A 14,738-nucleotide genomic window follows, 5' to 3' on the forward strand; every position below is an offset into this window, starting at 1 on the left:
CAACAGGAAGTTAGCTTTGTGAAGCAATTATCCTTTAATTTACAGAAATCTTTCATGGTTTGGTAAACAAATGATGTAGTATAAGATGGTGTGGAAATTGTGTTTCCTCCAGCACCACCTAGTGGCCACTGATAGTGGTGAAAAATGTAAAATATCTCACTCCAGGGTCCAAAGTCTCTGCATGCACTATTCGACTTTCACAGAAATAAACGAGTGTGTCAGTTGGAGTGCCACCAGGGAGGCACAAGGGCCCCTTCATCGCTGCATGCAGCTTTAATATGTTCATTGTTTTCGATATGTTCCAATCTAAAAAGCGTAATTTTTCCAACATTTGACATGGCTAAAAAAAAAGTCATGTCACCTTACCTTAAACTGTAGGAGTCCTGGAGATGTTGTGTAGATCATTTACTTATTCCTTATCCTTACCTTCCCTTCTATCTCTTTCAGCTTGTGCACTTAATGAACATAGTTCTGGTCTCAAATCTTCAGGAATGTGCACAGTTTTTAGCCCAGAGGGGAAGAAAAAATAACTGAAAGAAGAGGACCTTACTGTAGAGACGAAGAAAATTAAGATTCCAGCTTGCCCTACTGCAGATCAATAAGTCAGAGCACATGGACAAGCCCTTATGTTTGATTTCCCCACTGGCCGCCTCGCTCTGTCATCAATCACCAACACCATTGACATCTGCAGAGTGGGACAGATACAGAGTAATTTAGTCAAAGTCTAAATTGCTTCTTTTGAGGCAATCGGCAGAGTAGGGTGTAATTACTGTTTTGCATTTGGTCATTATACCTTTGTGGTAACTGGGAACTCAGATCAATACAGCCCAGTGCTCTTTACATGCAATCTATTTTTAGTTGGAATCCAGCTGTTATCGATTGTGCAGCAATTTATTGAACAGTGTAAATACTTTGTAATATCTGAAAGAGTCGTTGTGGTCGTAATGATGCCCAGGATCCAAGGTTTATTTTTCATTACAAGGATTTAACCTTTTTTTTTTCTTTTTTTTTTATTTGTATCCAACCATTCAATCACAGCCTCCACCTCTAGCCACTGGAGTGGAGGACTGGGTCACATTTATGGCTGCGACCATGTTCATTTTCAGTTCATCTGTGAGTTATTTTTTCAATCAATTAGTGCTTCAGATTGATATGGAACCTCTGTAGTGTATTGATCATGTCTCTATCTGGTATAAAGTCAGATTCATAATCCTGTTATGAATCCTGTTCTCTTTTCCTGATCAGATTGCTGTTATGTCTCTGCACTGGCATTAGCCGAGGTTTGATGTTTTCAGGTTGTCCTTCCATACATCTGTTCGTCCATCCAGCACATTCTTGTCCGAGCGATATCGCAAGAGCGCCTCAAGTAAGCGTTTCAACCTGACACTGACCATCATATTACTACAACAAGTGCTGGTCAGCCAACCGGCGGTGTATCATAATGCTACAAAAGGTTCTGTCCGGTGGTGTGAAATATGCTTGCGAAAGATGGCTTTTGGCATCAGTATCTGACACTGAACTTTTTTTTAACGAGATCGGGTTGACACCTTTATATGAAAGAGACTTTGTATGCAACAATGCCTGCCTTTATTGGGTCAACTGCTCTGGACAGCTGGTTAGTCTACAAAATTGTCATTGTTTTGAAGTCACCAGTGTTTGAATAATGTTTCCCAGCCCTGTAAAAACCTGGTACATTTTTCTTGGCTGTGCAAAGTGAGGTCTCTTTCTTCCAGCATCCCACTCTGTCCCTTTTTCATCCTATATTGCCTATTTCCCAGACGCATCACCATAGTTACAGTACAATAAAGAGAATTTATTGAGGCAATATAACTTGTATTTCTCTAATTATATCACAAACACAATAACTAAGGCTGCCTCAGCAAGAGAAAAACGACTTTTCTTTGTGCATATCTGTCAGCGTTGTGGTTCGAGTGTGGAGATGAGTTACCTTCCAGATAGCATGTCTGATTCCAGACTGTGTCCCTGCATTGACCCCTGTTGAACACTTGTAAATCATATTAACTTTCTGTCCTTCTCTGACCCTCTTTACTCCATCTTCTATGCTTTTTTCCCTCTATTATTCTCCCTAAATGCCAACCCTTGCTTTTTTATCCTTCTTTATCTCCCTTTCACTCCTATAACCCTCCTCAACGTCTCTTTTTCAAAACTCCCTCCATCCTTTTCACCATCACTTCTTCCCTGCCGAGTCTCTCTTTCTACCACTATGCCCAATTTTCTGACCTCCTTTCCTCTATATTTTTTCCTCCCTCTTCTTATCCTCCACAGAAATTCCCGGACGAGGGTTTGGCCAACGTGGTGCGAAACGTCTTCGACTTTGACTCGTACAACAAAGACATGCGGGAGGTTCTGATCGAAGCGCTGCACAAGCACGGGATCCCCATCGGAGCCAAGCCAAGCTCTGTCAAACTGGCTAAGGAGTAAGACATCAGGAGCACAAAACACTAAAAACGACACGCACAAACACACAGCCATTCACATGTAGCACAGACACAGTCAGTGTCACACTGTCACAGAGACCAGTCAGAAAGAGCTTAGAGTAGGCTGATCGCTAAAACATGGGCAATACTGGATTTTTGCCAATATCTGATATGCTGATATTTTTAAACACATTTTGGCAGATTGACAATGCCGATATATGCATATAAATTTTTCCAACTAATTGCAAAGAAGGTTCAAAGTTCATTTTATTGTCATTCTGTAAATGTTAACACATGTAGATAACTAGATACCTGGGATTTATATTGAAATAACTTTTGAGGCCTATAAATGAGAGAGAAAAAAAGAGAGCAACATGATAAAAACAGAGAACAGAAACTATAGAACGTTAAATCTTCTGCAGTGGAATAAACATATTAAACCGACTCTTATTGTGACGGTCTACTGGTGGCTGATGCAGACATAAAGTGAAGCACTTTGTAACTCTGGTTTAGAAAAGCGCTATAGAAACATATATTATTATTATGTATTATTGTTATATTATTATAAAATACAGTGCTTTTCAAAATGTTCACATTCAATAAACAAAACAAGAGAACTACTTGGGTTACATGTAAAACATGCCATATTTATTTTTATGCAAGAAATTTTAAACAAAACTGTAAAATTCCTCCCACCTTAACAGGCTTGGATGATAGTCACCCAGAGATAATCTTAAAAAGAGTCAAAACCAAGACCAATCTTACCTATTTCAACTACCTAACCTCACAAAAATTTAAGGGTCATCTTGTCGGCCTGTCATATCAGCATAAAAGTTAATTTTGGGCCGATGCAGATATTTCATTTTGAAGCTGTTAATTTGATGGCGATACTGGTGAAAATATTATGCTGCACCCCTAAAATAGATGACATGGGCATTACTGGACAGCATGATCCTGTTTTGCATCTTATTTAAAACTAGGACACTACAGAGCCTCAGCAGTGAGCCGGAGAGGAAAGGGACTGACTGTGATTGAAACTGTCGAACACCCTAAGAAAAAAAGAAAGAAAAGAACTATTTTTCTTTCTGTGCAGAACCTACAATTGGTTTTAGTAAACTGTGTTAAAATATTAATCTCTAAACTTTATACAGCAATCATTGTTTGCCAAATACTTTTAATGTATCAGAAGCTGATGAATCTTGTGATTTTTAACATTATCTTAACAGACAGTGGAAAGATAGCTTGCTAAATAAAAAAGTAATAAATTTGACGCCACAAAATAGAATAAGGGCAGCATTTTTTAATGAATTTTAGGTCAGGGTTAATTTTTGGCACATTATTAGTTAATCAATTTAAAATGGATCACTATTTAAAATGGAAATAGACATGTTTTTTGTTTTAAAGGTCCAGAGGCCAGTAGTTAAAGAAAAAAAAACTCTTCTTTCCAAGGAGAACCTTTTTGAAACCCTTTTTTGCTCTGAAAATCCTGAAATGCTTGAAATCTGCTCATGTTTCCAATAGCCCTCTGACTGGTTTCAGACTGATTTAAACTTTGAGGCTTCCATGAAGTCTCCTCACTGCTTCTTTTAGTGTTAAATTAATGGCTGACCAGATCGCACACATTACCTCAGCTTTCCTACAAGGGAAAAAGTCTAATATCCACTACATTGTCTCATTATGCACAGCTCTGTCTTTTAAATAAAGGAAAATATTTGTTTCTTCTGTCTCCTGTGGTTTTATTTGATGTATTACATTCATAAATTTATTCCCATCAATCTCTCAAGTAACATCTTGAGAGCAGAGCAGAGCAGAAACAAGTATTTTCCTTGAACAATTACATAAACTGTATACATCAGTGATACTCAATTTACCACACTTACTAATGTGGCCCCAATAGGGTGTCAGGTGGCCCCCCAACCATTTTCTCATTCACAATAAAAATATAGTGATTCGCTTTGTGAATTGTTTTTGTACTTTAAGTATCCATAAGATGCCAAAGTGCATAAAACAGCATTAAAACAGAGCTTGATGATCAAAAAAGTGCCAGTCAACAACCTAAAATCCTAGAAACATCCTTGAATCTGAGAAATGTCCATAAATCCCAGATGTAAAATCTTAGAAATGTGCTAAAATAAAGAAAAAAATAAACATTCTAAAATCCTGAAAATTAAAATAAAAAAAATCTGTCCTTAAATTCTAGAATGTGCTAAAATCCGAAAAATGTGGTAAAATCTCAGAAATGTCCAAAAATTCTAGAAACATCTAGGCACTAGGCACGTCCTAAAATTCTGAAAACATCCCTAAAAGTTTAGAAATGTCCTTAAATCATACAAACATCGTAAAATCCTAGAAATGGTCTTAAATCCTGCAAATGTCGTAAAATCCGAGAGCGTTCCTATAATCCTAGAAACGTCCTAAACTATGAAAAATGTCTAAAATCCTAGAAATGTCCTCAAATGCAAGAAATGTCCTAAAATCTAAGAAATATCTGAAAATCCCTAGAGACTGCTGCGACTGGCCCCTGGCTTCCTGTCATTTTGTAAAAGTTTTGCTGTAACGAATCTGTTTCATTGTATCTGAAGCTCTGTAAGTCTTTTGTATCTTTTAGGATCAGTGTTTTTGAAAGCCCATCTTGAGTCGTTTATGTCCCGCTGCATCTCGTGTACATAAAAGCAAATATTTTTTCTCTTGATTTCCAATTTTGGACGTGGAAAATGAGAAATGGTTTCTCGAATGTATCTCATTGTTATTCTACTCATAGAAATATTTATGGTTAGAGGACCAGCCATCGTCCAGCCCGTTTATCCGCCTGGAATTTTCTGCGTCTTGCGGTCGTGTTGCATCTCCCCCACCACCACCACCTGCAGCCAATAAGACTGTGGCTGTGATCCAGCTCTGATTCATGGGAAGGCCAGTAAACATGTGGCCAGACACAACATGCCGAGCGTGGACTCACAAACACACACAGAGACACTTGTCTCTCCGGAGACGGTGGGATCAAATTAAAGCCTTTGTTTTCTTGAAATGCCGCTCAGAACAGAGCACGACTTCCATCTGAAGTCATTCAGTGGTGGCCATGTTGATGCCCTCATTATGAGATATTTTTATTTGAAGTGGGGATGCAAAATGGTGACAGTGAAAACCACAGATTTCCAACATGGAAAATCAAAAAACCTCATGCCATGGATTTACATCGTTAGTCACAACTTGATATATTTACAGGGTCTGTGCAGTCATGAAAGACCCTGAGAAGTCATGGAAATTGTAAATAGTAATTTCCAGGCCTGTTAAAGTTTTGGAAAAGACCCAGTAATAGAACTGCATTTTTGTATAATGCATAATAACATATATTCAAGGACCACTGGAAATTTCAAAATCCAGTGATCTTTTTTCTTCAGTTTCTGGCTGTGATAAATTGTGCTTTCTGAGGCTTTAAAAGTTATGTTTTCTTAAGAACCTTTAAAGGCATTTCCTCAACAAAAAAAAATCACGAAACAATTTAAAAGAAAGTGGCCAACATGTTTTATTCAAAAATCGCTTAAATTTTATTCGAAAGAAAACATTTCTGAAACTTTGGAATAAATTTTTTAAAAATTAAAAAAATGTTTAAAAATTAAAAGAAGAAAAAGCTGCAATTATTTTTTTCTTTAAACATGGTCAGAACAATTTAAAGAAAGGAATCACCCAAATTTTAAAATTGGCAACAAAATAAATACAAAATACAGCCATTTAAATTTGTATTTCACTCCTCCAAAACCAAAATACAAGCATAAGTCTCGGACAAGTCAAGACATGCCTTCCCCTTTTTGACACCCCCCACCTCCCCGCGCGCTAAATAATGGACAGTTCCTTACTTATATTTAAATATCCTAGTCCTGTTATGAGTTCATTATTATTATTTTAAAATATTTATTCCTAAATGCTCCTACATAGTAATGAAAAAAATTTGATAAGAATTATCAATGGCCATTTCAGAGAATGTATGCTCTTTAAAATCTGCATCAAAGTCAAAAGTCACGAAAATGTATTAAAAATGTGAATGAAGCCTGTATTTATACCTCAGGAATTCACAGTTGTCCTCTCATTACCAGGCAGTTGTCACCATGTGACCTTTAATCTTTAGGTTGCCCCTGCCGGAGGTCAAGATGACAGGATACTGGACAATTAACCAGGGTGGCAACGCTCGCCGAAAACTGCTCTGTCCCACTGAGACACGGCCCATCGACATCAAGGTAAACACACTCAGGTAGACAATCTGGAAGTTCACCAGCAGCAGAGTCACATTTCTCATAAGTGGGAAAAAGGAAGGAGGCTTCAAAGTGGCTGTGATCAGGTTGAATTAGTCTGTTAAAATGGCACATTTTTCCAGCAGATAAAAAAACAATTCTAGAAACTTAATTGTTTGGCTAAAAAATAAAATACTGCTTCTTTGTTAAGCGGTCATGCTCCTTAAAAACCTGGAATTGACATCACTTTTTTTGTGCTGCGTTCAGACTTCTTTCACATGTATGTTAACCTTTGAAAACTGAGAAAATTATTGTGGTTTCTCTCAAAAACGAGGAATAAACGAGCAACATGGCAAGAAATTATTAGCCCAATATTTTATTCATTTATTTTTTTAAAGCTAAGGAAAAATTTCCAGAGACCTATATTTAAAAGACCACAACTGTGTGTTTAAAATTATTTTTTATAGAAATATTACAACTTTATATTACAACCTCATAAGGTCATTTACTTGCCTTTTTTTAATTCCCAATTTTTTTGTTTGGTTGTTTTTTTGGGGGTGGGTGGGGGTGATTGGTCATTTTCAGGTAATTTTCTTGAACTTTTTACTGATTTCTTGCTCATTTCTAGGTCATTACCTTTGAATTTGCTCATTGCAGCTTTCCTGTTATGCTCAAAGCACCTACATATATACTGTATATATATATATATATATATATATATATATATGTATATATATATATATATACATATATATAGATGTACCACTGAGAAGTGGATTTTGCTGCAGGAGTTATTTGAACCTTTTTGTCTGTCATGAGAAATGATCACCTGTGAAATCCACTGTGGGTGACCTGAAGTGCCCAGTCAGCTGTCTCAAACTCTGAAGGGTTAACAATTGAGCTCTTTTTATGAGTCTAATCTCAAACCTTTTAAGGAGTTTCGTGGATGTCACCTCGGCTCGACGGCCTTTTCTGCACCGTCAATATTCATTCCTGTGATCTGAATCCAGTCACTTTAAAACTGTTACTGAGAATTTCAGGCATAAACATTAGACACCAGGGTTGTTTTCATACTTTGTGTGTGTGTTTGTGTGTGTGTGTGCAGCTGTGTAAGAGTGTGTCTTGTGTTTCCAGGGCCCCGTGTTTCTGCGTGTTCAGGGTTACCCCTGCAACAGACAGGAAAGCAGAGCTCTGAGTTTCAGCGAAGAGAAAGCCCACTGGCAGATTCCCATGAATGAAGTCAACATCATCTGCGATGTCACCACCAAAGATGGTATACACACACACACACACACACACACACACACACACACACACACACACACACACACACTGTCAGCACTGTTGTGCAACACATTTTCAGCTTCCAGTGTTCATTTGGGTTTTATAAAAGAATCCAGTCAAATGAAATAAATAAATATGTCTGGAAACAGACAAAAACACATTCCCTCTCCTCTTGCGCTGCAGATGTGCTGTACGTGGCCACGTGTAACCCCGTGTCCCTGTACGCCATGAAGGAGCGCGGGGACACGATTCAGTGCATGGAGCTTTTCGACATTTTCCCCAGGACCATCAGTGGCGTCTGGCAGCCCTTTGTCACCGTCGCCCCTCTCGGGAGTCCTCTGGACGGACAGGTGGTGCTGCACGAGGAGCAGGTTGGCACACACACACTCACACACAAAGAAGCTTTTACAGCTACATTATCACACTGATTAGATTACATACGATTCAGTGACTTTTTGTTTGAATCCTCAGGGGAAAATGTTGCTGTCGCAGTAGACTCACTGAACAGGAGGTTTATCATATTATGTGCAATTTTCATTAAAAATAAATGTTTTCTCCACCGTCACATGTTGTTCACCAAAGCACCTGGTGTGTTTTCTGTCACAAAAAGGAACCTGCAGTTACTGCTCATTCAGAAATCCACTCAGTGGAGGGGCGCATTGTTTACATCAGCTTGCAGCTTTCTTCTTCTCCTCTTATATTTGGGTTTTGTTAACTTTTACAGCACATTACTGTTACCCATGTTTACAGCGACAAGCACAGCTCAGCTGCAGAACATCTAGAGAAACCAAAGACTTTATATAAAGATGGACAACGCGCCTCCATTTATCCCCGTCTGACCAATCGGGAGCAGCCCATCTAAATGCGAGCTCATAGATTGGCACACACAGCTGTCAATCATGGCGCAAAATCCCCTTTTTGTATGATTTAATAACTCATTAAATCCAAACTTATCATAAAAACGATCACTTGAACAAACATCAGGGTGATGAGAACTACCTTCAGTGCCAGAAACCATCATTGGGAAAAATGTATTTGCCGTGTACTTTGAGTTTTCAGTTTGGTGTATGTCCCATTCACTAACATGGAGGGGCGGGCTTTATGACCTATACTGCTGTCAGACACCAGGGGGCGTCCTGCCATGTTGTTAATCTTCCTATACAGTCTATGAGAGAAACAGTGTTTTGCCCTTTTTTCAGCAAAAATAGACAGTGAAAATGTTTTTTGATAATCATATTGACATTATACCACTTTTCACTACAGTTTTGATATCTTCATCTGTAAAAGACACAAAGAAATCTGCTTTAGTCAACCTTTTTCTGTTTTGGTGTCAAAATAAAAGTCGTCTGACAACGAATCCCCTTTCAGTTGTTGACGCAGAACAGTTGTATGATGCAGGAGCTTTCACTGCGTCATAAATGAGTGGAATATGTGTATTTCATTTTGCAAATACAGTAGTTAGCAGTCGCAGCAACGATGCCGTCAGTGTGAACACCACAAGCGAGCCGCAGCAGTTCAGCGAGGCGGTCAGAAACACTTAAACCAGTGGAGATAACAGATGATAAAACAAGTAACAACATAGTAAAGATACCACAGTTTTTATTGTGAATTATGTGGAACACCATAAAGTAATCATGGTCCAGTCTCTGTTGCCTGGTGTCCTTGTTTACTGTCAAGTAAAACATGTAACGTGACACTCAGGCAACGCTGCTATTTAAGCTTTATTTCTGAGGACGACCACAGATTCCTCACAGATTTAAAATAGCTGTGCACAAGTCTGTTTGAGTTCCTAAAAATGGCTGGTGGTTAGTGGTTGTTTGTTGTTGAACCTCTCTTACCCCATAAGACCCCGTCCTGCGACAGCAGAGCGTAAGACGAGAACAATGCACGTTAGCTGTTTATCCGACCAGAACACTTTTACAGCTGGTGCATATTAGGCAGGAGGAGGACTTCTAAAAATACCGTCCTGATGGATCGTGTTACGTCTGTCTAAAAATGAAAAGATCCAGACAACAGAAAGTTCATTTACAGGTCACCGGCCTTCTAGGGAAAACACACACACACACACACACACACACACACACACACACACACACACACACACACACACACACACACACGCACATCACACACACAGGCATCAACACATAAATGCATGCATGCATGCACATAATCAGAAAAACTTGCATAACAAAAAAATGCCACTTTCAAGGACATGCAAAAACAAATTCAAAGTAAAATTTAACCCTTTAAATCTTTTCTTTAATTATGGAAGGAAAGCAATACACATCCGAACAAGAAATTACCAAAAAATAAAGAAAGAAAGAAATTGATAAAAAGTTACAAAATTTCACCTGAAATTAACAAAAAAAAGAAAATACCTGAAAAACTGCTATAATAAAATTGTTTTAGAAAAATATGAGAAAAATGCCATTTCAAGGACATGCAAAAACAATCTCAAAGACACAGTTAACCCTTTGAAACCCAAGCATATTGGCCTGATTTCTTTCAAAAACATGGAACAAAGATAATGCACAACCTAACAAGAAATACAGAAACAAAAAAAAACAAAAAAAGGGAATTACTTGAAAAACTGCTAGAATAAAAAAATAAAAAATATAGCCAATAAATATAATTACATATATTTCAATAACCTAATCTTCAATCTAAAATAATAATAATCATAAATATTGTTTTCTTGTTATTTTTTTTCTAGTTATTTAAAAATTCTCTAATTCTTTTCTCTTTTTTAAAATGTTTTTTCTTGTAAGCTGTAATTTTAAATATAAAATTATTATAATTATACATTATTTTTTCTGGACACTTTTCCGAATTTTTGGATAATTTTCTTATAATGCTCCCATCTTATTAAAAACTACATCTTAGTTAATTTTCTTTTACCTTTTATTTCTTGCAGTTTATAGGACATTTCATGCAAATTGCTGATTGCCTTTTTTCTCATGTTTTTGAGGAAATCGATCCAGTTTGCAGGTTTTTCAAATGTTTGAATGTTTGTGAAAGGCATCTGAAGGCAGCACAAGAAAACTGATGTTGATTGAGGTTTCACAGGGTTAAATACACAACAAACACACACACACAACCTAAAAAGAAACATCCCGGCCTGTCAGAAGACACATCCACATGCAGGACGTCCACGTGTGCTCACACATGTCCACGCTCCCTCCAAAGGCTGCGTATGTTTAGCATCAGGAAATGGGGTTTGCTCCGTACAGTAGTGTGGACGTCAGGAATGGGAGGACATGAGGAAGCCATTAGTGTGAAGCAGGGCTGCGGGGCCCGGGGCCAGCTCCCCTGTGGCCCCTTCTCGTAAAACTCAATTGAAGATGAAGCCCGATGCGTCACAAACGAAAAGCCTCCTGCACAGCTCACCCAGTACACATTACATACTGTAAACAGCACACAAATATTCAAATATTTTTTTGCTTTTTGCTCCCATTTTTCAAAAGTTCATATTAACCCTTTAAAACCTGAAGCGACATCACTTTTCTGCTGCTTTCAGACGCCTTTCACAAGTGTTTAAACCTTTGACCCTGAAGCAAGTTAGTCCATTTTTTTTAAACACGTGAAATAATAGGCAATAATCAGCTACGAGGGAAATGTTCCATTACTTGCAAAAAATTGCAAAATTATTTCCAAAAGGCGTGAGAAAAATACCTAAAATTAAAATGAAATGAAAAAAATCTACAGGAAAACTATATTTATAATTACCATTATTATTACATATTTGAAATTATGTTTCTGAAACTGTATAATTTTGAGGCCTTTTTCAGCTCATTTCCTTGTGTGTTTGTGTTTTACTTCTTTTTAAAACAAAATTTTCAACTCATTCTCAGGTATTTTTCTTGTACTTTTAACTAATCTCTTGCTAATTTGGGGGTAATTTCTTCTCTCTTGCTCATTGCCTTCTTCCTTTGAGAGAAATAAAACAAGCCTATTTGCTATAATTTTGGTCACAAATTTAAAAAAAATCCATGTTAGTGAGCACATTCATCAGAATTTTATATAATAATAATAATAATAATAATAAACATTTAATTAATTGAGTGCTTTTCAAGGAACTCAAAGACACTTTAAAAAAATGAAAAGATCATAAAATAGAATCCACGAAAATACACAATAAAATCTAAAAGACATTGAAGTCCTTATGACATTAATGACACATTCTAAATAGTTTTAGATTTTAACTTAATTCATTTAATATAAATGTTGAAGTAATTTTGCTCACTTTAATTTGGAGTGCATTCACATCCAGGGGGTTTCACTTGAAGTATGGCGCCTCCTGTTGGCTGTGACAGAGCAAAGGTTATTAAAAAATAGTTCCCCGTGTGCAGCATTAAAGGTTTGATGTTGTTTGCGTCGAGATTAAGGACGGCAGAATAACTTGCACAGTTTATAGAGACGATGGTAAAAACCCTGGAAATTAAAAGTGTCTCAGTCTTGTGCTTTAATATACATAATAAAGAATATATCATTATTGAATCAGTCATTTCCTCTGTTTGTAGAAATATGTTCCATGATGTTTTTTTAGGATTTTTCTTCTTGACATTGGATGTGCATTGTAATAGTAACATTATAATCAACATATTCTGTATATTCGTCTATTTTCTTGAGGTATAAGCATATCACGTTAATCTTTTTTTTTCTTTTTCTTCCTCCGACACTTACGTCATCCCACTTTTCTGTCTGTTTTTGAATTTGTGTCTCTGCCAGAGTAACACGGTGCTCCATCTGGACATGGTGACGGGCGCCGTGCGGAGGCTCATGCTGTCTCCAGACGCCGATCAGCCCTCAACCAGAGCGTCCAGTTGGTGGAGCAGTAAGGAACAACAGGTCAGAGCTGTTAGCGTTTGGTGTGTGGGTCCTAAATTTGCGGTGGCCCCAAGGGTCAAAACACAACATTTCAGACAACAGAACATTTCCTGAAAAACTGCAACATTTCCTAAAACACCACAATATTTTCTAAAACAAAATAACATTTCCAAAACAGTGCAACATTTCAGAAAACAAAAAAACATTTGCCGTGTTTTGGGGAATGTTGTAGTGTTGTCTGAAATGTTGTAACGTTTTGTGAAATGTTATTTTGTTTTGGGAAATGTTATTTTGTTTTCTGAAATGCTGCATTGTTTTGGTAAATATAGTGTCTTCCAAAATTGTTATAGTGTTTTGACCCTCATGGCCACCGTATTAAATGCTCAAGAATCATTTCCACTATTCATTTAGGACATAAACTAGACCGCATGTGTCCAGCTTTACAAAAGGACAAGTTATTATTTACACTTAACGTGTTTATATATTGATTAATTAAGATGCATAATCCTGTCCAGGATTTTATGATTTATAACCACTGAACACATGATCTGAAATTAGAGTCTGAGGTTAATGTGTTGTGTGTATTGATTGTTGTTTGCAGGAAGGACATAAAATGTGTCACGACTTTGCCCACAAAAACTGGCTCCTCTTCTATAAGGCGGATGGGTGAGATACTCTGATATAAACTACATTTTCCACAAAACAGCACGCTCTCAGTCATGCAGTGGTATAATTGCTGATCTGTGTGTGTTTGTGTTTGTCTGTGCAGCAACCAGCTGGAGGTGCTGGATGTGCTGGAGGGCCGGGTTCACTCCATCTCCCTTCCCATCAACCTGAAGTCCGTCTTCCTGGTGGCAGAGGACCGCTGGCTGCTGGTGGAGAGCAACACCAACAAGTAAGGAAAAAACCCTCTGTGGGTCCTAAAGGAGACCTACTATGCTTTTCCTCATTTTTTGTCATATATCTAGTTTTACAAAAAACTTTTTTTTTTCTAACAAACATGGCCAAAGTTTCAGATGATGAAGTAAACGTATGTTAAAGTGAACTTTGTAAGAAAAAAACTACAGACGGTTCTGGTCACTCTGTTTCCAACGTTTTTTCTAAATTTACTGCAAGGTGACGTCTGCTTATGAAGAGTTTCTTTATATGGTCGTCTGCTCCAGGCACACTACTGCAAGTGTCAACATTACATACACTGCTACATGTAGCTACCTGCTAACATCAGTGAAACATATACTCTTGGCTAACAGTTTTGTCAAATTCTCCCCAGTTTCGGATGTCTGCTTGTGTTTAGAAGCATATATTGGTGGTTTTTGCTGGCTTCAAGTACAATGCTACATGTAGCTACATGCTAACATCAGGGATACATGTAATCTTAGTTCCTGGTGTTGTAAATTTCTTTCTGATTTTGGATTATATTCCTGCTGGCACATGTCCGGATGGGTTTTTAAAGCTTTTATTTGTGATTTTTCATGGTAGAAATACTAATATAATCCTTTACATTTATTCCCTGGCTTCAAGTACACTGCTACATGTAGCTACATGCTAACATCACAGAAACATGTATGAAGCTTTTTGTGGTGTTTTTTCATTGTTGAGTGTAGCACTATACTCTGTTACAGTTGTTCTTCAGCTGCAAGTTCACTGCTACATGTAGCTACATGCTAACGTTAGGAAACATATCATTTGGTTGTTGATAGTGGTAATATTTCTTCAATTTTAGATCGTTCTCCTGCGAGAACATGTCCTGTGGTGAAGATTTTGGTTTGGAAGCTCTTGCTGGGAATTTTTCATGGTAGAAAGTGCTGCTGTGCTTTGTTACAGTCATTGTTTTGCTGCAAAGAAATATAGAGATGCAGAGGATTCAGAGCAGACTGAGCGTGAATACATTTCTTCAATATGAGGAAAATAAAGTGTTTTTTGAACATTAAAGCATGTAAACATGTTCAAGTAGAAACAC

General features: G+C 37.4%; 1 protein-coding gene across 1 annotated transcript in view; it reads left to right on the forward strand.

The window, feature by feature from the left end:
* The window catches only part of vwa8 (von Willebrand factor A domain containing 8), a 96,605-nt gene that overhangs the window by 46,403 nt on the left and 35,464 nt on the right, over nucleotides 1-14,738 (forward strand). Inside the window, exons 26-32 of the mRNA XM_088083742.1 lie at nucleotides 2,287-2,438; nucleotides 6,562-6,670; nucleotides 7,799-7,937; nucleotides 8,132-8,319; nucleotides 12,680-12,799; nucleotides 13,380-13,444; nucleotides 13,548-13,673. Of these exons, the coding sequence (XP_087939868.1) occupies nucleotides 2,287-2,438; nucleotides 6,562-6,670; nucleotides 7,799-7,937; nucleotides 8,132-8,319; nucleotides 12,680-12,799; nucleotides 13,380-13,444; nucleotides 13,548-13,673 (899 nt within the window). The remainder of the gene's footprint in view (nucleotides 1-2,286; nucleotides 2,439-6,561; nucleotides 6,671-7,798; nucleotides 7,938-8,131; nucleotides 8,320-12,679; nucleotides 12,800-13,379; nucleotides 13,445-13,547; nucleotides 13,674-14,738) is intronic.

Source organism: Plectropomus leopardus, chromosome 10, assembly GCF_026936395.1.
Source record: "Plectropomus leopardus strain MGB_pleo_1.0 chromosome 10, ASM2693639v1, whole genome shotgun sequence".
Taxonomy (NCBI): domain Eukaryota; kingdom Metazoa; phylum Chordata; class Actinopteri; order Perciformes; family Serranidae; genus Plectropomus; species Plectropomus leopardus.